This window comes from Plectropomus leopardus, chromosome 15, assembly GCF_008729295.1.
Source record: "Plectropomus leopardus isolate mb chromosome 15, YSFRI_Pleo_2.0, whole genome shotgun sequence".
Lineage (NCBI taxonomy): Eukaryota > Metazoa > Chordata > Actinopteri > Perciformes > Serranidae > Plectropomus > Plectropomus leopardus.
The window spans coordinates 29,570,797-29,596,302 of NC_056477.1; the positions used below are offsets into that span (position 1 = coordinate 29,570,797).

The 25,506-nt window shown below is 39.5% G+C and overlaps 1 protein-coding gene across 1 annotated transcript in view; it reads left to right on the forward strand.

Annotated features, from left to right (window-relative positions):
- Positions 1-4,387: 4,387 nt before the first annotated feature.
- Positions 4,388-25,506, forward strand: part of ttc27 (tetratricopeptide repeat domain 27) — an 88,700-nt gene continuing 67,581 nt past the window's right edge. The window contains 3 exon segments of the mRNA XM_042502086.1: positions 4,388-4,692; positions 14,581-14,764; positions 20,459-20,582. Coding sequence (XP_042358020.1) covers positions 4,599-4,692; positions 14,581-14,764; positions 20,459-20,582 — 402 coding nt within the window. The 5' untranslated portion in view covers positions 4,388-4,598.

Here is a 25,506-nt window from a genome sequence, read left to right on the forward strand (position 1 = left end):
GCTTGAAAGTAACGGATTGATTGTGCGAATGCTTCTTTTCTGCGTCTGACAGGACATCAGCTGTGTCGCCGCGACGACAGGGAGTGCTGAGAGACGGTGACACTGGACACCTGAGCAGAGATGTCAGTGTGAGAACAAGCTGTGGCAGTGATGATGACCTGTCAGTGTCACGTGTCAGAGGGGAGCACTTTGTTAATACTCTGATCGTTGGTGAAGAGTTTAAAAGAAAAAACAGCGGCGTGATTTCCACCTGTCACTGTCTGCGCTCTCCAATGTTTCTATCAAAGAATTTTGGTTCATTTTTGGTGCATTTCCTGCTATCTCTTAGCAGATAACTTGGTTTTCAAAAGGTCTTGTCAACCTCATTTGTGAAATTTCAACCCTTTGAAACCTGAATTGACATCAGTTTTTTTGTGCTGGGTTCAGATGCCTTTTAGCTTCGAGGATTATTGGAAAATGATCCCTTCCCAAAAAACGAAATTTATAATTAATTTATAATTTTCTATTTAAAGTTCTTACCAAAAAAAGTATAATAAAATATATAAAATAAAAATATTTATTTCATTTATTTTCAGTACTTTTACTAGGTCATTTTGTTTTTAGCTTTATTTTTATTTATTTTCCGGTAATTTTCTTTTCTTTTTTTTTTTTTTTTTTTTACTAGTTTTTGGGCCATGTCTTCTCAGGTTAAGTTGCTCATGGTCTTCTCCCCATGTTTCAGCATGACATTAGACCAATTTTTTCTCAAGTTTGAAAGGGTTAACTGTCTTAAAAACTTTCACAAGCTATCTGACCCTTGATACTTGCAAAGTGGTTTAATTTCTTTCAAAAACCAACGTGGCTAGAAATGTCCCAAAAATGACAAGAAATTAGTAGAAGGGAACAAGAAAATTATATAAAAATTCGTTTTAAAAAATTGAGGATTACTAGAAAGTTATCAACCCCAATAAAACTATATACATTATTATAATAATTTCAGATTTAAAATTATAGAATAAAATATATAAAATAAATATATTTGTCAGGCCTTTCCCTGGGTCATTTTCTTGTTTTTGTTTTTTAATTTTCTTTATGCTTATTTTCAGCTAATTTTCTTGTAACTTTTTTACTAGTTTTTTGCAAATTTTTGGAACGTGTCCTCTGAAGTTGCTCATTGCCTCCTGACATACATGACATACACTTTTGAATGTCATTAAAACAAATTTCGCTCGGGTTTCAAAGGGTTAACTTCAACTTAGATTTTTTTTGTTCTGCCACCTCAAATATTCAATTTTTTAAAAAACATCTTTATTATTTATGAAGACAGAAGAGTTTATATCCATGCTAGCTAACCTGGACCAAAAAATAGCATGTTTATGTAAGCGAACATCACTCAAAAAAAATGTTTTTTTTTTAAAAAAGCTGTTAATTAGGTTTTCAGGGCCTGTAAGTTTAAAGCCTCTGTCCCATTGCAGAAAAAAAGCTGACCACAGCCACTAACATCTGGCTTTGGTATGTAATGAGAAAGGTTAATAGTCGTAGGTAGTTGCATATTTATTGACTCCATCGCCAGTCACTTCAATCAGCAGTGATGCAACACTGGTAAACACCTGGTTAAACTCCCTAATTTTAGCCCTAACACCAGCTCGATGGGATGCTTGGCCACAGGAAAGTAACACCCAAGCAGTACTCAAACATCAATCAGTATTATTTGGCACTGAGGTTAAGAGAGAAATAAAATAAGAAGGATGAATTAAAAAAAAACAAACAAACGAAGTAACCACCAACGTTTTCACTGGTCTGTGTGCACGGATGGTGCAGCTCTTGGCCGACTTGTGGAATCAAAAGTGGATCATCATCTCATTCCATCATCTGATGGAAAAATCCAGTAGGCCTTTTGACAAGGGAACCACGGCGACGCTAACTTCTGCCTCAGTCTGCAGAAAACTGTCATTCCTGCAGCACTGTTTTCATTCTTCGAGTAAAAAAAGAAGATGAGAGATGTTATTGATGTGTTCTGACTTGCATTTTATAAACAATCCCTGCTCCTGCATCAGTGGTTTGTCAGAGTTTTCAGACGGCTTGTTCTTTAGCATTTTGGAACCTTTACATACAAGATACAGTGTACAGTATAAAACCCCTGAGAGTCGAGTGAGTGTCCATCCGGTGAAATTTGTCGCATTTGACAGAAGTACATCTCTGGCTCTCTATGAATCACCAACTCTGCTGGTGAAACATGATGGACTGAAATCCTGCAGCAGCCAGCAGCTCCTCCACCCTCTGAAGAGGGATGACAGTGAACAGGAGAACTTGCACGTAGGTTTCATTAGTACAGAGATGACTCAGAGGAGAGATTCTGCCCCTGCAGGAGCACGCTCTCTCTTTCCATTTGCATGCGTGACACTTCATAAACAGATGCATGCAACAACTCAATTTCTCCTCTTACCTTGCATGTGAGCAGATTAAAGAGGAGGGCCTGAAAGCATGAGCTAATGAGCCTGGGATCATGTGTGCCAAATATCTGAAGTCAGAGCAGAATTTATTCATATCCTCATGTTCCACTCATTACCAGTCCCACTGTATCACTTCACCTCAGGATCATCCCACCAGCACATACAGTGTTAATGACCAGTCATGTCATAGAAGTGCTCTAAAACAAGGTGGACCAAAAAAGCACTTCCCAAGTATTGATTTGTACACATAATATGACTTGACATAGAGTGAAGAAGTATTTAGATCCTTTACTGAAGTAAAAGTACTAATACCACACTGTAAAAATACTCTTTTACAAGTTCAAGTCCTGCATTGAATAGTTTACAACACATTTACTAGGTAAACTAGGTAAGTTTACAAAAGGTAAGTAACCTTGTTCAGGAAAAAGTAGTAAAAGTAAAAACACCCCTAAAACTCAAAATTGTAAAAAAAACAAAACAAAAAACAAAACAGCCCAACAACAACAAACAAACAAACAACAAAAAACAACAAAAACCCAAAACTCAAAAATCCTAAAAACTCATTATAAGAATAAAAAAACAGAAATGCAAAATTACTCAAAAAAAAGAAAGAAAAGAGAAAAACCACCCATACAACTCTGAATAATTAAATTTTTTAAAATAAAAAAAAGCCTGCAATTAATTTTCTGTCAGTCGACTGATTGATTAATCAACTAATCAACCCACAGTGTTACATGAACAAAGGGAGAACATTTTAAAGGCGATATTCAAAACATGTTATTGAGGCCTGACATTACAAACCATATAATGTGATATGTTACAAAAAAAATTACATTTTGATGATGTTTATAGAGAATGTAAGCCCAACTTTACTAAGAAAGCTCTGGGAGCTAAAAAAAAAAAAACTTGCTGCACAAAACATTACTAAAACATTACATCGGTTGCACTGTATCATTTTCAGAGCGTTTTTAGAACCGGAGATTGCTGGCTGGGATGGCAGCAGGGTGAACAGACTGGCTGGGGTGGCTGCTGTCTTTCAGTATCCTTTGGGCTCTGTGCAGACACCTCACTTCACTGATGCTCTGTAAATGGGAACCAGTGATGTTCTGGGCAGTTTTAATCACCCGCTGTAGAGCCTTCCTGTCCTGGGCCGTGCACGAACCAGGCCAGTTTGTGATGTTTCCAGTCAGTATGCTTTCCATTGCTCCTCTGTAGAAGTTAAACAGGATCTTGCTCTGGAATTTAGCCTTCCTAAGTTTCTGTAGGAAGTAGAGTCTTTTCTGTGTTTTTTAACCTGGGTGGTGATGTGTGATGACCATGGTAGGTTCTCAGTGATAGTAATTCCAAAGAACCTCTAGCTGTTGACCTGCTCCACCTCAGCTCCACTGATGTAGACAGGGGTGTGTGTCTTTACCTCCTTCCTTCTAAAATAAACAGTCAGCTCCCTGGTTTTTACTGACGTTGAGCAGTAGGTTGTTCTCTGTGCACCACTCTGCAAGATTGTTGATTTGCTCCTGATGTGAACTCTCATCGTTGTTTGTAATACACACAACAGAGTTCTCCTGATGTCTGGGAGTGCAGTCCTGGGTGTACACTGTGTCTACACTATTTGTAATTGTTAAGTTGTCAATCTATGCTGATTTTTAATCAGCTTTTGCTCTTTTTAGTAATAAATTCAACAAATATGTAAGATAATAATAATTATTATAATTTAAAAAATATTGGGTGGGTAGCAGAGGGAGCTTGCCTGGGGCATCAAATGTGTTAGGTCCGCCACTGCAGCCTCCAACATCATCCGTTTATGGCAGAAATTAGCTTTCAGCGATTTATTAATCTATTTATTTAAACCCAAACAATGACTTTTTCCCTAAACCTCGCCAAGAAAAGGCTTTCTGTCAGAAAGTCCCGCAGGCGAACCTCAGCTCCTCCCATCAGCCATCATCAGGTAGTCCTCATTTGATTAGTTCTCCCACAATGCAATGCGCATCTGTCATGGCAGCTCACTGATGCCGCTTGCACCACATGGGTGGAAATAAACATCTTATCCGTGACTGAGAAACACCGAGTCGGCTTATAGTCAAAGCGATTAATCGACAGATTTGCTCTCCGACGGTCCGGACCGAAGACAGCCGCAAACACTTGGCCTCACCGGGAAGCAGAGCAGATATGATGCCGCTGGACGTGGAGCTCCCTGTCCTCCGAGGCTTTTTAACAGCCAGCGAGGCAGCGGGGTGGAAGCAGAGTGTTTTCAGCACTCCAGGTGAGACAGAAGACTGTTTTTTTAATCATCCTAACACGTAGCTGTTAACACCACCATGAGCAGGTTACGTTTTCTTACAAGCGCTTTAAAAATGGCCACAGATAAGCTGTGATTGTCGAAACAAAGTGTCATTTAACGTCAAACGCAGCGCTGTAACGACAGAGGCTTTTCTCCGGTGATAGTGTAGCTTTTGCCAGTAATGATAACGTTTTAATGTCACACACGCAGCTCCGCTACAGCCACACTAAATTGGCATGAATTTAATTTAACTGCTAAGCGAGCTGTTAGCTACGTTACGTGCCACTATGTCGCGCGTGAACACCATGCCAGACCCCATTTCATTTTTCGGCAATTTTAATTGTCCTTCTTCGCGGGCGACCGAAGATATCTCATGAAGTCAGACAACTTGTCGTATTTACATTGGCTAACTTTAGCTTTAGTTCGTCTGTAGTTCTCAATGTCAAAACTACACTGAGGTGGAGTTTCAAGTGAAATTCAGGTGGACTTCATGCTAATTCGAGGTTGAGCCTGAGAGCTAGCTGTATGGAAAAATCCCGCTCTGTTGTGAGGTCGTTTTGTATGTCGTACTGACAGCCAGCTTTTTACTGACAGACTTTAAACTGGAGTCTGATGTGACGTCTTCATTTCATACACTTACACGGTCTCGAGCCACGTCGCGCACACATCTGTTAGCAGCTGCACTGAGCACGAGCTCGGTGGCTGGCAGGAGCATTGGCACAGCGCGTGCACACTGCGTTATACAATGTGCTGTCAAACTGCTGCTCTGTCTCAGGTGTCAGCTGCTTTTACAGACTGAAGTTTGATGCCGGTGTCGCGTCCAACACTGTTTCCCCGTCGATATGTGTCCCTCCCTCTCTAAACCCGACACAAACCACCAGTCTTGTATGGTTCGAGCACTTGATAGTTTTATTACGAACCTAAGTGTGTTTTTCTGTGTTTTAATAACTGTTTAATTAAAGCACTTTAATATTTCTATTTTAAATTATCTATATATTTTACGAATATCTTTTTTCTGTCTTATATTTTTGTCATTTCCCACTTCTGTTTTCCCCAACTCCACCTTTTTTTAATGCAATATTCATTTCATACATTTTATATTGTAACCTTTTTTTTTTTTTTAATATTATTATTACATTCATTTTTACCCTTTGAAAACTGGAGCTATAATACTTTTCTTGTGCTGCTTTCAGATGTCTTTCACAAGTATTTAAAGCTTTGACCCCTGGGCAAATTGGTGCAGTTTCTTTCAAAACTGCTTTTTTTCTTTTTTTTAAAATGAATTTTGGGGTAATTTTCTCGTACTTTGTACTATTTTTTTAAACTCATTGGGTCATTTCTTCTTTCATTGTTCATTGCCTTCTTCCCATGTTTTTGAACAAAATCAAGCCAATTTGCTCAAGTTTCAAAGGGTTAACATAACATCTTACATCAGTGCACCCAAACAATGGTAAACCATAAATGATCCTTCCTGTGCCCCTCCTAAGCATGTTTGCCAAACCATTTTCTTTTATTTCATTAAAGGAGCATATACGGTTTTTATAAAGAAAACTTGAATTCTTTTTTACTCACCTAGTCCTTGTGCACCTGTGCCTCTACAAAACCTAACCACTGAGGCAGGAACAGGGGAGAAACACTATTCGACAGGGGAACACATGTCGATACAACACCTGGCTGTCAGCTTATTGAATAACAGTCACACTGTGTCTGTTTTCCCAAACAGTGGCTGTAACTTTGGTGCAGTTTGTCTCAGAACCTCATGTTTATAGACAAGTATCTTAGCAGCCAGTGGATTCGATTGTAATTAAACTGGAGCAAATCGTCAGTCGACAGATGGAAAAAACTTTAGTCATAGCTGGACATGAGCTTTAGCGGTATCTATCTTTTAAAAACATTATTCAACGGGATGTATGTGTATGACATTATTTGAATAAAAAAAACCAAACAAAATAAAACAAAAAACTTAAAAGCTGAGCTACCAGTGATGGAAGTCTTTGTAGTGCGCATGTTACTCTTTAGCCTACAGTGGTGTGTTTTCAATGCAAGTCACTGACAAAGACCGCACCAGTAAAGATAAAGATTCAGAATAGCGTATGACATATGATCGATTAAGGGTACGAAGGGAAGGATGCAGGTATGAGAACTTAGGGATGATGGTTAAGGGATGAAACGATTATTGGAGGGTTTAATGGATGAAGGGAGAAGGGTAAGTGATGTTAAGTTTGAGGGCTGAGGGATGAAAGAATGAGGGTCAAAAGATGAATGGATGGAGGTAGAAGGGTGACTGATGAATGGATGAGGGTTGAGAGTGGAGGGATGAATGGATGGAGGAAGAAGGTTGAGGGATATACAGATAAAGTTTGAGGTTAAGGGATGGATGGATGAGGGTCTGGGGTGGAGCAGGGATGTAATCGCTGGTTTCATAACGATACAACATCATATCGATTCTTTGGGCAACAATACTCATCTTTTTTGTAAATGCAAAATCTCAAGATAACTTTGATAAAATTTCTTCAAATTTGGCATAAATATTTTCAAAGACTCAAGGATGAACTGATAGATCTCGGTGGTCAAAGGTCAGGGTTACATTGACCTTATATTCATCTCATTCTTATGAAATGGATATTTCAAGAACACCTTGAGAGAATTTATTTAAATTTTGCACAAATGTTCAGGTGGACTCATCAATGAGCTGATTAGAATTTGGTGCCCAAAGGTCATGGTCAATTTGACATTGCATTAGAGATAAAACCATATTAAAAAAATGACCAAAAAATGCTGAAATGTTCAAAAAGTACTGATACTGATACACACACTGAAATCATAGGATGTTTTCAGAAGGGGGAGGGACGGCCTGCACGTTCAGCGTTGCTGCGCCTGTAGGTGACGTCTGTAGGTGACGTCTGTAGGTGACGCCTGTAGGTGACGCCTGTAGGTGACGCCTGTAGGTGACGTCTGTAGGTGATGTCTGTAGGTGATGTCTGTAGGTGACGCCTGTAGGTGACGTCTGTAGGTGACGCCTGTAGGTGACGTCTGTAGGTGACGTCTGTAGGTGACGCCTGTAGGTGACGCCTGTAGGTGATGTCTGTCGGTGACGTAGGTCTGTTGCTGCTAACTTTGGTTGAAGCATTACAGTCTGACAGTTAGTGTCCAGAATTAACTTTTTATTCACCAGCAAATTTGGTAGAAAAGAGGCCAAAGCAAAATCTGAAGTAAACATTAAATATATTGAACAGCTCATCACCACAGCCTCTGTGTGTAAATGAGTTCCCTCTGGCAAGCTGTGATGCTGTGTGTCCGTCTAGGGCTTTTATTGTGAAAGGCAAGAATGAAAGAAGTGCAGCTACTGCACTGACGCTGTCAATGTGAGAGCCAAAAAGAGTTTGCTGTGTTGGTTCAAGACACAGAGTTTAATACGTGACTATTCTGGCGTTGGGTGTGTGTTAATTTTGGACCCCGCTGACAGTTTTTACGGTGATTTCAAAGCAGAGTGATCACACATGGTTATCACGATAATTAAAACTTGAATGATATTACTACCCGTTGGGGAATTTCACCGTGATTAACGTGGTAACCGTTACATCCCTACCTTGAGTCTTGAGGGAGTTTCCTCTAACATCCACTTGCACTCAAGAATGAATTGATTAGAATCTGGTGGTCAAAGGTTACAGGCCAAGGTAATGGTGACCTCACATGTTTTAGGCTGTAATTCAAGAACTTCTGCGTGTGACGCATCCATGTTTTCACTGACATGAATGTAAACTGTACGTGCAACTTGACTGGTGCACAGAGGCATTCAACCACATGTTGGCATAATTCTGATTCTTAATAACAGGAAATGGGCCAGCCACTATCCAAAATAATTACATGAGAGTTCTGTCAGGTGATGGAAAAAGTGCTCAAACATGATACCAGTGTTGTCTGACACTGTGTTGTTCTGTGACTTTAAGGCTGAAGGATCATCGTGGAAGGAGATGAGAGAGGTAGGTGCTCTCCACTGTAGGTGTCCATTCAGAACCAGCTCCTGTGTGTTACTCATTTGATTTGAGTGTGGCACATAAGTTCCAGGGCAGAAAGAAACAGAGTTGTCTTAAAATCCGAGACTCCTTGCACAGCTCAGGGTGAGTGACAGTGCTGTTGTCCCTCTGCTGTAAATGGTCCGCTGCACTCCGCTGAGATGAGCCTCATGCCAGGATCTGTGCAGTTCTCCTCTCTGACACTTCTGCAGACTTCATATGAGGGCTTTGTTGGTGCATGTGTGTTGCAGGGCTGTGTTTGGGATCAGGAAAATGACATGCTGACATGCTAAAAAATAGCAAACGTCAGGGTTCTCTTATTTATAACAAGAACATATGCTGTCTGTTTCCCGCTAATTTAATTGATTGGGTACACTCACCACATTTTCTCCAAAGATGGCTCTGGAGTTGTAAGGATGTGTAGTTGTTTAGTGTGCTGCTGCCACACATGACTGAGCAGGGTTGACGAGCTAGCACAGCAGTCTGTAGCCCATTTTACACTCCTTGTTTAAGATGGGAATATCTCGTTGTGATGCTGCCTTTCTGTTCTTTGTAAAAGGTGCAACTGCAAATTGGGGGGACAGAGCTGTCTCGCCTTTAAGCAGGCCACATAGGCAGCTGAATTGAGGTCTGTGTAAAAGGGACAGCTCGCAGGACGGGATCATGGGTAGGACAGGTATGTAGTGTCTCTTTGGAGTCACTCTAAAATCTGATGTTTTTGCGGGTCCCTGAATGCAGCGCAGCAGGTGTGACTTTTCCTCCGTTGTCGCACTTGATTCTTTTTGCTTTCCATGCAAACTCTGAATGGGCTTCATGGGACCTTCAGCATGTATCTGCGGCATATAGTAAACAAGCTAATGGCACTAACTACCGATCAAATTGCACAACAACATTTTTTGCTGACACTAGATATCAATAAAAGCCAAAGACTGTATCATAGTAACTTGCGGGGAGCTGTAAATTCACCAGTTCTGCACTTCAGGGTGCAGTCTCTCTCTCCCTCTGTGCTGCTGCCTGCATGTCTGCAGCTGCAAAGAGTCGGGAGCCAAGAAAGTCAAGAGCACTCACTCTGCAGCAAAAGCTGGGGAACAAAACTCTCCCTGCAACTACTCAACTTGAGGCAATCTCGATCGACTGAGGTTCTCAGGCTGATGAAACGAGCCGCCGACTTTCAAGGGGCAGCCCAAGCCCTAGTAATTGGATCAAGAAGCTTATGAAAAATAGAGTGTGTGAGATGAACTAGTCGACAGTTGAGTTATTTCAGTGTGTCACAGGGTGTTAAATCATCATTTAAAGATTCTCTATAGGGCATTCAAAACATTACTATAGCTGCAAACAAATATATGCAATAAAGATATGGTGGACAAGTGGTGTCCTAAAGAACGCAGTCACACTCCACGTGTGTTGTAATCCAAGCTTTTCTGTTCATTGAGTTGGCAGGTCACTTCCTCGTGTCCATGGCCTGAACCTTTATGAATGATGGACTAATTTGAAGGCTTCTGTCTTGTTTCCTATAATTGCTGTCATTTCATTGGCAGACCTGAAGAGTAGCAGAAATGTAATTTAACATCAGCCATACCTCAGGCTTTCATTTTCCTCCTCATAAAGCCAGAGCACCTTCCCCCCTCTCCCTTCTCGTTGTGCCATTACGGCAGCCCCTGGGTTTCATTATATCAGCCTTGAGATGAAAATCTCCACACCTCCGTATAACATCAGTCACACTGCTACTGCTTATTAAAGCCATGGATACAATTAGGGCATCATGTGACTGACTTGGAGGTGAGCCTAAGTGGGCAAGAAATCCGGTTTCATGTCAGAATGTGAGCCTGTGACCTCATCTTTGACACTGATGAGTCTGAAGTTAGGGGTGCACGGTAGAAAGGAGCGTTGACTTCTAGTGAGGCTGTCGAGGTAAAGAGTGAGTGCCCAACAGCAAAACCGATTGGTGGTGCCTTTGCTCAAATTGTCCTCCGATGCCAACAGAACCAGACAATCCAAGCAGCATGTGACTGCCCACGTGTACAAAGGTGTGACAGCAGGCAGAGTTTGAACCTCTCTCTCAAGCTCTTGTCTGTCATTGTTCACACAACTACTTCCATCACTTCCTGTGTGGACAGCTGAGTCCAGCACCATAAAATGAGAGACTTTGAGAGTGTGTTACTGTCATTTCTACAATTCATGGCATTTAGACTACAGAGACATGCAAAAATGTTTCTTGATGAAAAAGACCTGGGAGGCAGTGGGATGCAGTCGGTGAGCCGGAAGTAAGGATTTCGGGATTGATTGGTTTTGCTATAACTGCAGTTACTGATCGTCACAGTAGTGGTGGGCATATATATACCTGTATCGCAGCTTCTTCCATGTGCGACTCCTTAGTTTATTGCAAACATCATGTATAAATTGTCTGTTTTTTTTAGCCATCAGTATGAGGCTCGTGTCGGAATTTTGTTTTTCCCTCTCCTACAGCTCTCTGCCTCTTAGAGACACACACACAGAGCAGGGCTTTAGCAGAGCTCCACACTGTGACTATTTAGTCTCATTTTGCAACCATGGAGCACCACTATGACTTGCAGTTACTAATAATGTATGAACTGGAGAGCTGTTGGTTTGTTTCCCACTCGCGGCGGATTAGTCCTCATTACCGCAGTTACAGTTTAACTTTCTGCTAACGCTCACATCCAACTGTTGACCAGAAGCTTCAAGTTCACAGCAAAAACATCACCTTCTGTCCCGAGACGAGTCGGGACCTTCAAAATAAAAGCACCGTGGGTTCTGCTTTCATTTAATTATAATATTAATTATAGTATTACTTTATTTAGCTTTACTATAACAGTACTTTATTTAACTTTATACTTTAGTTTCTTAAACATTATTACAGTACTTTATTTGACTTTATGATATCAGTTTATGTAACTTTATTTTATGAGTTTTATGTGTGAATTGTTGTGATCACAATATTGTGAATTTATTAAAATACTGTGATATTGACACATTTTATATAGTTTACTGTTAACTGCTCTTTTAGACTCAAAGTCTTCCTTTTTGGGTTGTGTTGCAATGTAGGCAGTTGTTGCCATAGCTGGAATACCACTCTCTGCCATTGAAGCAGGCTTTTACAGAAGGGATGCGCAGCCAATAGCAATGCCCTCTCTCTGAAATGGCCTTTGATTGAACATGTGAATGCCTGAAAACAGAACTAAGCTACGATGTCAAATTGTTATTTGTCATAGTCATTTGTAAGATAACCAGGGAATTTACAAAAAGCATTTCATTTTGTTTTTGCCTTTTCAGTTCCAGAAAAGAGCAGCTGATGTAGTTTGTTACCTCAGCATTGGCCGTCTTCTTAGCAGTCAGCAGGAAATTGCTTGAAATCCCTAAGTAGCACAAGAGATCGGGTAGTTTTAGTATTCGAGGCGTGCTGAGCTGCCTGGAGACTGACTGAACGCTGTTCTCTTAGATTTAAATAGATTTTAGAAGATGAAACACAGTCATAGAAGAGGGTTGAAGCTGACATCGTTTCTTTGTCAGTACTGTCTTTATTTTGTGTGTATACAAAAGGTTTGATGTTGAGCATATTTGGACTGTTTCTAGTTAGCCAGGCTTCGTCATGCAGCTCCTTCCCTCCTCTCTCTCCATTCTCTCCATCGGGAGAACGGAGAACAATCAATGCTAATGAGCCAAGCCAGTCTCCCTCCTCAAATAAAAAGCTAATGAAAGGCTGCGAGATGTTGAACCATGCACACCAATTATTTCTGGTCGGGAAGCAGTGGCCCAGCGGCCGCCCTCTGTCTTTTCATAAATCTACATTTTTCACCATCTCACCATCGGCCTCTTCAGCTGGCCCTCCTAAACACAACAAGTGTGGGACTCTTAGCTACTCAAACATTCACATCCTATACTCCTTCTCTTTAGGGAATGCTTCAATATTCTCATTAACTTAATGAGTTAGATTGAATATTGCTGCAAAACAATATCAGACAGAGATCGTCAAGTTGGCAGGAGCTTTGGGGCGGAGTGCATTGCTTCGTTTTTATCAACCTCGCCTGCCAGCTTCTGGCGAGTGGCTGCATGGGAAATCAGACAAATTGCATTAACACAGCAGTTTTGTCTGTGCTCTCAATTAAAAGCAAACACCACTGTTGTCCATTTGGACTTGATAATTGTTCGGACACACAATCTTGTCTCCATCCAATTTAATAAAGAGCTTCATTGTATGATATACTGTATAATTTGATATAAAATCTTGGGAGATGTGTTCAAACAAGACTAAAGGTGTAATTACATTGCGTAAATGTTTTCTTTGTCTTTAATTAAGTCATATTTTTTAATTTAGACTGCTCAATTTCAAATGAATCCACTTTGATACACAAAAAGAACGTGATTGTAGTTCTTGTATCTCAAGGGAAGCATGATAGTCTTTACAATACACATGTTGAAGAAACTGGCAGGACTACATAAACTGAAATTGTATTACACGATTTCATATGACTGATTGATTGGTTGATTGTGGCAGGATTCAGGAAAATCTGACTTTTAACCCCTATATTAAAGCATTGTATTCACGCTTTGACTGTACTGTCAGTTAACCAAACCGTGCAGAGAGAACACTGATCTTCTTATGTGTCTAAAAACTTGATCAAAGTCTCTGATCAGTGCACTTTCTGTAGACATATTAAAATAACTGCAAGACGGGCTCGGGAGCTGAAATAAAGCCAGTGCCTTTTGGTGGAAAAGTGCAGATTAAAAAGAATCAGGCGGAATTAATGTGTTTCTTATTTTTTATTTTGCTCAAGATCAATAAGAAATCAATCACTAAGAAATATTCCACAACCTACATTTTTCCTATGATAAACTGACTTAAATGTATCCATCTGTCCCTAAACAGCTTTTGGTCCTCAACATTTAAATGTTTCTCATCCCTATGTATTACAAAACTAAAACCCAACTCTTTTACTACTGTTTTGGGGGTAGATTAACAAGAAGAAATCCTTTTATGGTCACCAAGGAGGGTGATTTCATTTGCCTCTCTTCTTGCCTGTAGACTTATCTTGTTCAGTTGGAAGGCAAAAAAGCCACCATCTTTTAAACAATGGACTCAGGAGGTGATAACAGTGTTAAAACTAGAGAAGGTTTGGGCACCACTACAATATGGCTGCAGTGGCCACAGGTTCGATTTCAACTTAACACTAACACAACACTTAACGTTGTCCAGTCTAATAAAGGCAAAAAGCCCCAAAAAAATTGTTAAAAAAACCCCCAAAAGCTAGAGAAGGTCAGATACAGTGTATGTGGATAACGCCAAACCTTAAATAAAACCAGGTCGCCTTTCTTTAGCTATTTTGAATAATTTGTAGCTGGCATGCATGAATAGGTTCAGTTATGTAATGAACATGCTTAAGTCAAGACTGGTTAGCTCTTTTTGTCTTTTTTTTGTCTTATTTTGGTTATTTGCGTAAACCTGGATGGGAGGGTGCAGGTGGGCGTTTGTGTAAATGACAAAGTATAAGTATATGGGTATGTATTCACACATGATCATATTTTGAAAATATAAATAAAGTTTGAAAAAAATCATTAAATCATTAAGAACATTAAGAATTAAAAACACAATTTTATATCTCTCTCTCTATATATATCGCTCTCTCTCTATATATAAAAAAAGCACTTAGTCCGAGTCAGTTAAAATGAATCCATTTATATTTGACACAGTGGTCACAGTACCCGCAGCTTTCACATTTTCAGGGATCTTTGTGCACTCCTGTGCTGCCACTGTGTTAAATCGTATGGTTCCATGTGCTCACATGAATTAAACTAAATGATTAAGCACGTGAACTCACTCTGTGATGTGTTATTCCAGAGGTGGGCTCTCTGCTGGAGTCCCTGATGGAGGGGGACTTTGAAGCGGTCCTGCTGAGCCCCCAGGTGTTGGATCTGTTGACCGGAGATGGCAGCTGCAGCGAAGGGGAGGACATTGAGGCCTACCTGGAGAGACGGGTCCTGCTCTACCTTACTACAGGCACCAGCGATGAGCAGGCCAACAGGTAGTACAGCAGGGAAGAACATCAGCCAAAATATCTACTTGATGGTTTCTCAAATGTGTCTTCAGCAGCTGTATAAGATGGTTGAGAGCTTCTGTCAAACCTCTTGTAAATGTGCACTGCTAGAACCATCAAAGGTGTAAGTTATTTTGACAGTAATCCTTCAGACGTGGCGTCAGATACTTTTGATCTAATTGCATATCTATTTTCTGAGGGCAGCGGAGTCTCTGTTTACATCCAGCTGAAATTATAGTGCATGTTTATTTGCTTTTACGGCATAAATATGCAGTAATCTCAGGGCAGAATATCTGATTTTCTCCTCACTGATACAGTTCAGTGCCTCCTTGATCTAATCTTTGAATTCAGTGGCTGAATCATGCTCAGATTTCATAATAACAACGTCCTAGCCAGCAAGGTAGTAAAAGACCTTTAGTGACAAGACACATTACTGTCATAAAGCATCGGCATACAAGGATTGGGAATATTTTTTCAAATAATAATTTTTTGAAATTTCAAGTGTACATCAATGTACAAATATATATCCGCTCATACAGTCTCATATTCCTACGAAGAAAATAAAATGAACATGACAGTAACAATAAAACAGATTATAAGTGAACTCAAATACATAAATAACTAATTAATTAAAAAAAAAAATAGAATAATAAAGTAATGTACAAATATCAAAGTGATAAAATAAAATAAGATCAATAAAATAAAACGCAGGATCAACACTTTCATGTTGCCCATAGAACATTTCCTCTTCAGTTATACACATTTTGTTGGCCAAAAAAGACATAAATGAGTCCCAAATGCAAACTGGGAATAATTGTTAATACTGTAAATACTTAACAGTGTTACAGATATTTTAATCCATTCCTGCGATAATTGGGAACAAGGCCAGAACAGGTGTAAAACCAAAAAAATTTTGCATCTGTTTCAGGCAGGTTTACAGAAACTTTTTGTACACAGGTAGAGGAAGAGTGCAGCAGGTCAAGCGTGTGTTCCTGTTTATCATCAGTAAATTGACTGCAATCCGAGACAAAACACAACAAAAGCCACACGTCTCGATTACATACGAAGTCAATATGAAGACTCGAATTGACGCAGATTCTCACCTGGTGATGTAAATACACAAAATTCAAAACATTACTATAGAACAGAAATATGAGAGGTCTAGGACAAAAGTGTGCAGTGCTTTAAGACCACATTAAGTCCTGAAAATGTGTATTTGTGACTTGTGCAAGCTTTTTTTTTTTTGTTGAGTTGCTTCCCTGCAAAATGCTCTGAGGAACTGAAGGTGGTCTTTTATTGTGAAAGGAAGGAGTGGGGCGGTAAGGGTGCAGTCTCAGACAAGCAAATGCAGGCGAGTGACCATCGCTTGCTGAGGTGATACCTGTGCTGAATGTGGGCAGTGCCACGTGTGATACTCACTAAAAGTTAGCGTGCTAGCTAATGTTAGCTACCTAGAAATGTAATGTCATTGGTACATTTTCCATTTTCTTACCTTCAACGCCTGTCATTCAACTCACTGCCAGCCAGGCAGCATCTCTCATGTGGGCCTGTTATAGTTTATCATAGCTCGTATCATTCAATGTTGGCCGGTTAAAAATGACAACAATCCTCCACACAAACTTTCTGGCTATTGGTTGAATAGAAATTGAATAGAAAGCTTTATTGTTGTTGTACACAATACAATGAAATTTGCAGTGCTACATCTGATCAGTGCAGTATCATGTATCATGCACATTCAACACACATATCACACACACAGTAACCCATTTCACCACATAATACACACATTCCTCAATTGCAAAACTGTGCAAATATTAAATAACAGCGGTGCCAAGATAAATAGAGAGATAGATTGCACTGATTGCTTATTGCACTAATGTATAGATTATTGCACAGGGAGAAGTGTAGGGGCGGTGAGTTAGTTTATGTTTACTGTTTGTTGGTGTTTAGAGTTCTTTTGGCCCAGTGAAAGCAGCTGTTTGTAAGTCTGGTGTTGCGAGCTCTAATGGACCTGTAGCGTCTGCCAGTGGACAACAGGTCAAACAGGTGATGTGCTGGGTGGGAGGGGTCCTGATTATGTTTTTTTTGGGGGGGGTCTGTTGAGGCAATGAGAACTGGAGACTGTGTGACATCACTGTTCAAAGTTCGCGTCAACTCCATGCAATTAGAAGATGTACATTTCCTTTACCACAGGAAGGAAATGTTTATTTCGTCTCTTTACTTGCATTGAATGGAAGTAAATGGGAGGCCAACATTTGCCCATGTTAATTTTGCTCATGTATGACTGTGTCCTTATACACAGCTGTGGACAATATGAAAAATAATAGTGTTGTTCCACGCTGGTTAAGATTACGCAGACTCTGTGTTCACCTTGTTTACATCACTGGATTCCAGCTATCAGTTGTACTTTGCTACAAACCAAGTAAGTTGTGAAGTACCCCAAAAAGACCTCTGCAGCGACTGCATTCATGACAGCAAAGTGAGGTGAATATTTTGGTAAATAACTCAGCTCCTACTATGAGTCTAAAATACACAGTGGAAACAAAATTGTTACATTCAGACTGTTAAGTGCAAAAAATGCTCATTTGAAAACCATTCAAATGTTTTTTTATCTCACAGCCATCAAAGCATAAAAACATGCATTGTATTATTTCTGGGTGTCATTCTAGGCTGTTTTTTTGTGGAATTTGTCATGTTTTATTATTATAAAAATATTAGGTGTATGAAGAGAATACATGCTATTTCCACTAGGTGAACTGTCACAATCAGTGTTGCTGATAATCACTGACATACTATCTCAGGCTGTGATAAAAAAAATATCTATTATTCACAATTTATTTATTTATTTGCATCCCCACTTACCCCCGCTATGCTTAAAGCTAGGGATGCACAATAATGATTTTTTCAACTGATACCAATAACTGATAATTTCCAGCTTCTCATGGACGATAAGGTACCAATAACCAATTATTTCTTTTTGTTTGTTTTTCCATTACCTGGGGGTATGAAAGGCTGAGATGTAGTGAGTACAGATCAATTTAACATTATAGCTCTGACCTAACCAAATATAACTGACATCACTGCAGTTAACACAACAAGAACAACAACAGTTCTGACTCTTAAATGGACACTTTGGTTTCAAATGAAATTCTCTGACAATCTGTCAAATCAGAGTAACTGTAAATTGTATCACTCAATAAAAATATAAAAGCTTTTATACAACCAACAGCCTATAGCTGCTTAGTCTGTAGATAATCCATAATATAAATCCATAATATTTTGTGTTTTAAATATAAAACAATGAATACACCAAGATAAAGAATAGATCTTCAGCTTTCATACACAAAAAAAGCATTTAATTCTAGCTATCAACTGAATTTGTGTGCATTTTTATCAAAAAACTCGGAAAGCTGCATTTTTGTAAAAGAAGTTCAGTTTCAAGAGCAAAATCGATTTTAATTTTTCTATTTTTTGTTTTTTTTTCCCTTTTTCTTATGTCAATTTGAATTGTACAAAAATAATGTTGAAAATAATATGTCAGGAAGCACCACAGCTACAGAACAGTCCCTAAGTAGCAGCTTTTTGAACTCTGCATATTTACATGTTGCTCTGCTTGTTTGGAGTTCGAAGGAATCAAACATCAGTTTATTATTTCAGCATAACTGAGCTGTAAACTCACTACATCTGAATTTACACCGCATGCAGCCTCTCCTCTTGTCACGTCACACACACAAAGCAGGAGGAGAGAGGGGAGACGGCTGCCGCTGTCAGCAGTGTTCAGCGGTTACTGTGAGCAGCGAGCTAGGTAATGAATGCCAGTTTATTTCCTGCTTGTTCCCTGATGATCTAAATGGGTCGCTAAATGTTTCTCCTATTGTGTTTTTTTTAAATAATGCCACTGAGAGGGTCCGAAAAGCCGCTTAATAGCGATAAAGTCGGCACGTTAGTAGTCCTTTCCTCCCGTCACCCTAGGACCTTAGGTTGTCTTGTTCGTTTGTTTTTGGACGTGGAAATGTTGTTTTATTGCACGACATCTGTAACAGTGTCCCCTACACTCCCTCTCAACCCTGTTGCTGACTGTGATGACATGTTTCGGACGGATCCAGCAGGTGCAGCAGTTTGACACGCAGAATGATGCAGTGTGTGTAGTACTGGTGGAGCAAAACCATGGGCAACACGGGCGAAATCAAAGCAATTTATGCTTATTACTATCGGTTCTATTTATTGGCCAAAAATTTTATCAGAATTAAATTATCTGAATTATCGCTATGACGTCATAACTCCCATTATCGGGCCAATGATTATCGGTCCTGATAATTATCGTGCATTCCTACTTAAAGCTTCTGGAAATGTGGCTTGATATAGAAAGAATGCAAATATTATCAATGTTATCAACGTTATCGTTCAATAAGTATCTACAAAGATCTGAGTCAAAATAAGTGTTCCCAACTATTAGTGGCATCATGACAAAAACCTGGCATTTTAAGGGCTAAAATTCTGAAAATAAATGACTATTTGATATTTGTTATTAGGTTTGATTTTGGTTTAAAAAAATAACTCAATGAGAGAAAAGATTTATGAATAGTATTATTTAAAGCCTGATTTTGAAAAGCATATTTTGTGTGCGATATGAGCAGTATGAGTATGAGTATTTAACACTGCACAAAAAGAGTATAAAAATCAATGTTGCTGCTAATCATTGACATGTCCCAGGGTGTAATAATAAAAAAATCTACTTTGCACATATTATATTAAATTTTTATTTAATTTCTTGTGTTTATTTTCATCTAAAAACATTGTGGCATCATGACAAAAAAATGGCAGTTAAAGGGTTACAATTCTGAAAATGAATGAATATTTGATATTTGTGATTATAATGTTGCTTAAAAAATAAACTCAGTGAAAGCAGAAAACCAAATTAAATTAAAGTGCTTTTTTAAAGCTTGATTTTTAAAAAGCACATTTTGTGTGCAGAGCTATACGAGCGTGTGTAATATTAAAGTGGGCCCTAAGGGTTAAACTTTTGACGCTCTGAAAATCTCTTAATGAATAAAAGATGGAATAACCTATTTTCTTGGCTATTAATTTGAAATGATCTCCTATGAAAACAAAGTACATACCCTATTTCTGAAGTGTAGAGAAAAATTGGATGTGAATGTCTTAAGCCTGGGAGTATTACGTGTCTCCATGTTGGCCTGCTGAGGTGGGTTGGGCAGTAAAAATGGTTGACTGTAGCACAAAGCTGATCTCAGGAGTGCTTGTTTGTTCTCCTTTCACCACCTCTGGTTTTTTTTTCTGTTTTGAATTATTAATTTTTAATAAGGACAGCTTAACATCTCGCTTGTCGCTCTCAGGGGAGAGGTGTCCATGAGTAAATGTTGAACGCAGCACATATTGCTCCTCCTCCACCTGGATCCTTTTCCTCTCTTCCATCACCTTCCATCACTTTCTTAGACTAATAGAAAGGCAGCAAAGCATGGTGCTGCTCGCTCCCTGTTTTTAAAATCCGCTAATTGTCTGGACAGTCAGCTGACAGCTGGAAACTGTCACTTGGCCTTTCTGTAAAATGTTTACGAGCATCTATTTAATTCTGAAATCCTTAATGCATCCTCAGATATCATCAAGTCTCCCCAGTGTTTCCGTCCACTGAATGCAGTTTGTGTCCTGTGTGTCCTGCTGCAGAAAGCTGGCAGTTATGGCCCTGGCTGTCTCCTGCCTTCATATGTTTGCCCAGAGTAACTGGACCGGTCCTCCTGTCTCCATCCATATCTCTGACTTGCTGCCTCCGGCCCTGCTCTCCTCTCAGGTATGATACCAGCTCATCTTTCTCTCCTGCTGTCAGGTCATGTATCATGCTGTGATCCTGCACCGTTCTTATATTAGCCACTTTACTGGCAAGTTAAACACATTTCTGATAAATTTGTGTCGAAGCCAAATTTTGTAGATACAGTATACATTAAGGCTGCTGAGCAGCAATGGGTCAAGCCAGGCATTTTTAACAGCAAGCAAAGCCAATGAACAACTATTAGAATGTGCATTATGCATTACATGAGGCTTGAAGTCCCAATGTCAGATACCAAAGGTAAGTCACAATCCCAGTGAGCTATATGCCAAGGAAGAAACCAGAGATGGCTTCACAGTATAACTGAGCCAACCACCAGGGGGCAGGATATCAGCTGTCTGTGTATGGAAAGACAGATTTCAAACTGCCGTTGAAAATTCAGTTAGCAAGACAAAATTGTTAAAATTTGCATACTTCATCTAGAAAGCATAGAGATGTTGATTATTTGTTTTTATAAAGATTGATTTGTTACATTAGTAAAAAAAACTGATGTTTAAAGATGCAATTTTCCCATAGCCTGCAATAGTTTACAACAGGGCAGAATTCAAAATGCTGTCGAAAATTCAGTTTCTGAGATAAACTTCTGTAATGTTACATATGTTACACACATGTTTACAGCACCATTTAGAGTGATTCACTGTAGTCTCAGTTTTTGATGTATCAAAAATATGTGTATAAGGTTTGTGAAGGCCAGTCTGAAGATGTCCTGTAGCAAGTTTGGTGTCAGTGAGCAAAAAATGTTGAAGGACATCGATTTAATTAGATTTACAGTTTTTGATAAAAAAAGTATTTGATGGACTTCATACTTTGTAACAGTGAGGTGTACAAAAGTTTCTTCATATTTTAGTGCACGTTGCAACACAAAACCTTTTAAATTTGGACGTTTACTGTTGTGCCACCATCAGGACTATTGGCTTGTGTTTGCAGCTGAGGAAGTTTGGCATGGGACTGGACCTATGTGCAAAGTTGGTTGAGAGGATATTAATAGCATGGAGGAAACTAAGGGGAACCAACAGTTTCGCTGCCCGACCCCTAACAAGTCATCAGAAAAATCGTCTGAAATCGTGGTAATTGGATTAAATGTGTTGTCCATTTTTTGTCAATTTATGAAAATCACAAGATGAAAACTGTAAGGCTTCATCAACACATGGATTTTTTTGTCATCTTTACTCCAGTAGTCCTGAAAAACGGAGAACTGGAGCAAAACAACTTTGTGCTTCAGAACGTTTCCACTTTGACTTCAATGTGAACATTACTCCTCGGTTAGTAGTGGGATCAGTTTTAGATACTTTCACCTTAACACTCTTTTGCTTGCCATTGAAATCACCAGAGGCTACACGATACCATATTATTATGATACTTAAAGAGTAACTAAAGTCTTTTAGGCTGGGAGGGGGGCTAAGTAACGCGCAGTCACCCAGTCGTGCTGCCTCTTAATCCACCTCACTGCCTGCCACGCGTGCATGCGCGCGCACACACACACACACACACACACACACACACACACACAGTATGTTTACATGATGTCAGAAAAAGTTGTGTTAAAATACATGTAAACATATTAGTCCAACTGAAATTGGACTAAATTGTATTTCTTGAAATTGGACTAACACAGCCCGATAATGTGATTGGAAATCGAGCTATTTTGTCATGTAAATGCCTCAGTCGGACTTTAACTGGACTAGACATTTGATATTTACGTTCAGAAATCCTGTCCTGTGGCACTCTGTGGATTGTCACATGGAAAAAAACGATAGTTTATCAGGAAGCAAGCTGACTGAAGACAGAAGCACAACAAACAAGAGACATGGCGACAGTGATAAACGTGAAGCATAAAGTGAGATCAGCCTCAGAGACGGAGGATCAACTTGTTGATTTATGACAACAGCTTAAGTGTTTGTACAACGTGTCCTGTAAGACATATCACAATCAAACTGACAAGGAGAGGAGTTGGACTGAAAATGCAACCGCAATGGATATACCTGGTAGCTAACAGCTAGCCACATTCAGCTCATTGTCCGTCAGACGCGAACATGTGAGGCTTTGAGACTCACTTGTTGGTGGATGGAATCTGTTTGTGTGTGGTGTGCTGGGTTGGTCATCTCGTTGCACACCACACGTTCTATGAACAAAAATGTTAAATCTGTCATAAGCCTTTTAGTGTGTCAGGGTTAAGGGGGCGGGGCTAAGTGGTAGTACAGTTGTTCTCCCAGATGTTGTCATGAATGAAAAGACTGTAAATGAACACTGTAAGTGGTCTACTCAATTACCATTTTCAAATTATTTAGACAGCGCATGTATAAAAAAGGTTATGTCCCAAGCTTTTTGATCCATATAAGTGGTTGATCACTGTACGTTTTTTTTGCAAAAAAAGCATGAGTTTTGGAAGTAGTGAGCATACGACTGAATAAGTGAGACTTTGATTATTACTGCTCGCGTTGTTTTTGGAGACTAATGTTTTGATATAGTTGCTGTAGTTAAATGCTTTTTTGGATTCTCTTATCACTGCGGAGGCATATGAGAAAAACAGGTTTTCTTCCTGAATACAGTGTAACACGGGGTGACTAATTAATACACAAATTATCATTTTGGGCGATGAAGTATTCATTTAACCACCCAGTACATACTCAGATACTTATTTCACTTGATTATAATTTGAAATAACGATACAAACATGTTTCCCACATTAACTGATGGGTTGTTCATCATATGTTTTTAAATTTTGAAGCATTGGTGTAAAGTGAGGCGAGCCAGAGCAGAACCCGGAGAGCTGTAGACGGGCACGGTGCAGGAATAGTCTCCAGTAATGAAGCATCTCTGGGGTCCTAATTACACCAGGTTGAGGAGATTGCCTCCTCTAAGACACCGGGGTGCTGACAGCAGAGTAGCGCGGCTCACACTGCCATTACACCAGAAGAGACGGCCATTTCTTTTATCGAAGTAATTCCTCTGGCATCAGTGATTTATCTGTGCTGTCACACCAAGGAGCCTGTGTTATAGAGAGGCTCCTCCATACATGCATGATAGGTAAAAGGGAGGACAAACATGGCACAGCCTTTGTCATGTGGCTTTAATCAATCTAAGAGGACGAGGAAATAAAAGTTGCCCCCCAAATTCCGTGAAAACTGATCATGCTGATAAGATCAAGGTTGAATAATCACCATGAGGAAACTGGCTCATTTTAACATATACCGCTGAAAAATGATATAGCAGACGTGACCATGAACAGATATTTGACCCTTTGGAACCTGGATTGACATCACTTCTCTTATGTTGCTTTCACATACCTTCACTAGTATTCAGACCTTTGAATCCAGGGCAAATTTGTTCAGATAAGTTAAAAAAAAACATTGGGGGAAAAAAGCATGCCCTGTGAAAAAAGCAAAAACAAAAAAAGGGCTCTCTTACCCCCCTTACTTAAATGAAGTTAACATCTTGGATATAGCGGCTGCCATCTTCCACTGGTGATGTCATTTGGAGCCGAAGTTTGCAGAGTAGCGATATCCGCGGTGGGGGAGTTCCCACCAAAACACCCATCCGACCAATCATGAGCAGCGCCATTGAATGGGAGTGCACATTGGCTGCCATGGTGGAAAACCCCCCTTTTATTTAATTTAATAACTTGTTAAAACCGAATTTATCATGAAAACAAAAATGCTTGCATAAACATCAGGGTGATGAGAACTACCTTCAGAGACAGAAACCATCTGGGAAAAATGTATTTGTCATGTAGGTTTTAGTTTGGCCCATGTCCATTCACTAACATGGAGGGGCGGGCTTTATGACCTATACTGCAGCCAGATACCAGGGGGCGATCCAGATGTGTTAGCTTCACTTTTGGGGAGCTGTCATGTTGTGCATCTATATACAGTCTATGTTCTCAATGATGATGTCTCAGATGGACTTTTTTGGTCCTGCACAATTGGGAACCAATGGGGGAATTTATTGTGGGGCATTTAGCAGTTAAAGAGACCGATCTGTCCCTCAGGAGGTTGTGGAAACCAAAACAGCTAAAAGAAGAGTGTGCATTGGACTTGAATGTGTCAGGTGGACAGAAATGTGACTGCAGCTTTGAGATAATGCAATCATACTTGGTTGGTTAATTGGTTGGATGGTGTTTGTTCTGCTTTGAAATGCTTTCAATGTTGTCGTCTGTGTACCTTCCTCCATTTGTCAGTCTATAGTGTTTGAAGGTACCAAGTGCAACTTATTTAGATAAATATGGATGATTTATGAACATACATGGATAGACCAGTGAAACACATGATTGTTAATTTGGTATTATTGGCATTCCAATAAGATACATATAAATATTTCTTAGACATAAGGACTTTCTGGTCTCTTCTAATATGACATGGACAATAAAGCTGTGATCAATTTTAGCATCTGTCCATGAGTTATGCTTAGATTGAGAGCCAGGTTGTCATAGCTGCTTCAGTTTCAGGGCCCTGGTTTTGTTCATGCTGTCATGGCTTCCCAAGATACTTGAACAGAAGAGAGCTTTTTTTTTTTTTTTTTTTTTTTTTTAAATTGAACTTATTTATACAAAATAAAGACAACACATAGAGCATACAACAAAGAGGAGATGTTCACAATAAATTCACATGCTTATACTTTTGGCCTTTTCATGTTGATCTTCAGTGCTAAAAAAAAGACAAAACAGTTATAATAATAATACGATATAATGTAAAGGTAAAAACAATAACATAACAAAGACAAATGAACAACAGAAAAACAAAACAAAGCAAAAAACAGGGTTAAAAAAGAGCAGAGCCAACATTTTATGAGAAACACCTGAGAAACACCTCCTCCTGCAACTAGTGAAAAATGTCTACTCTGAAAACGGACTATTGAGGATTGTTGTAGTGCAGAGGAAACCAGGCATGGG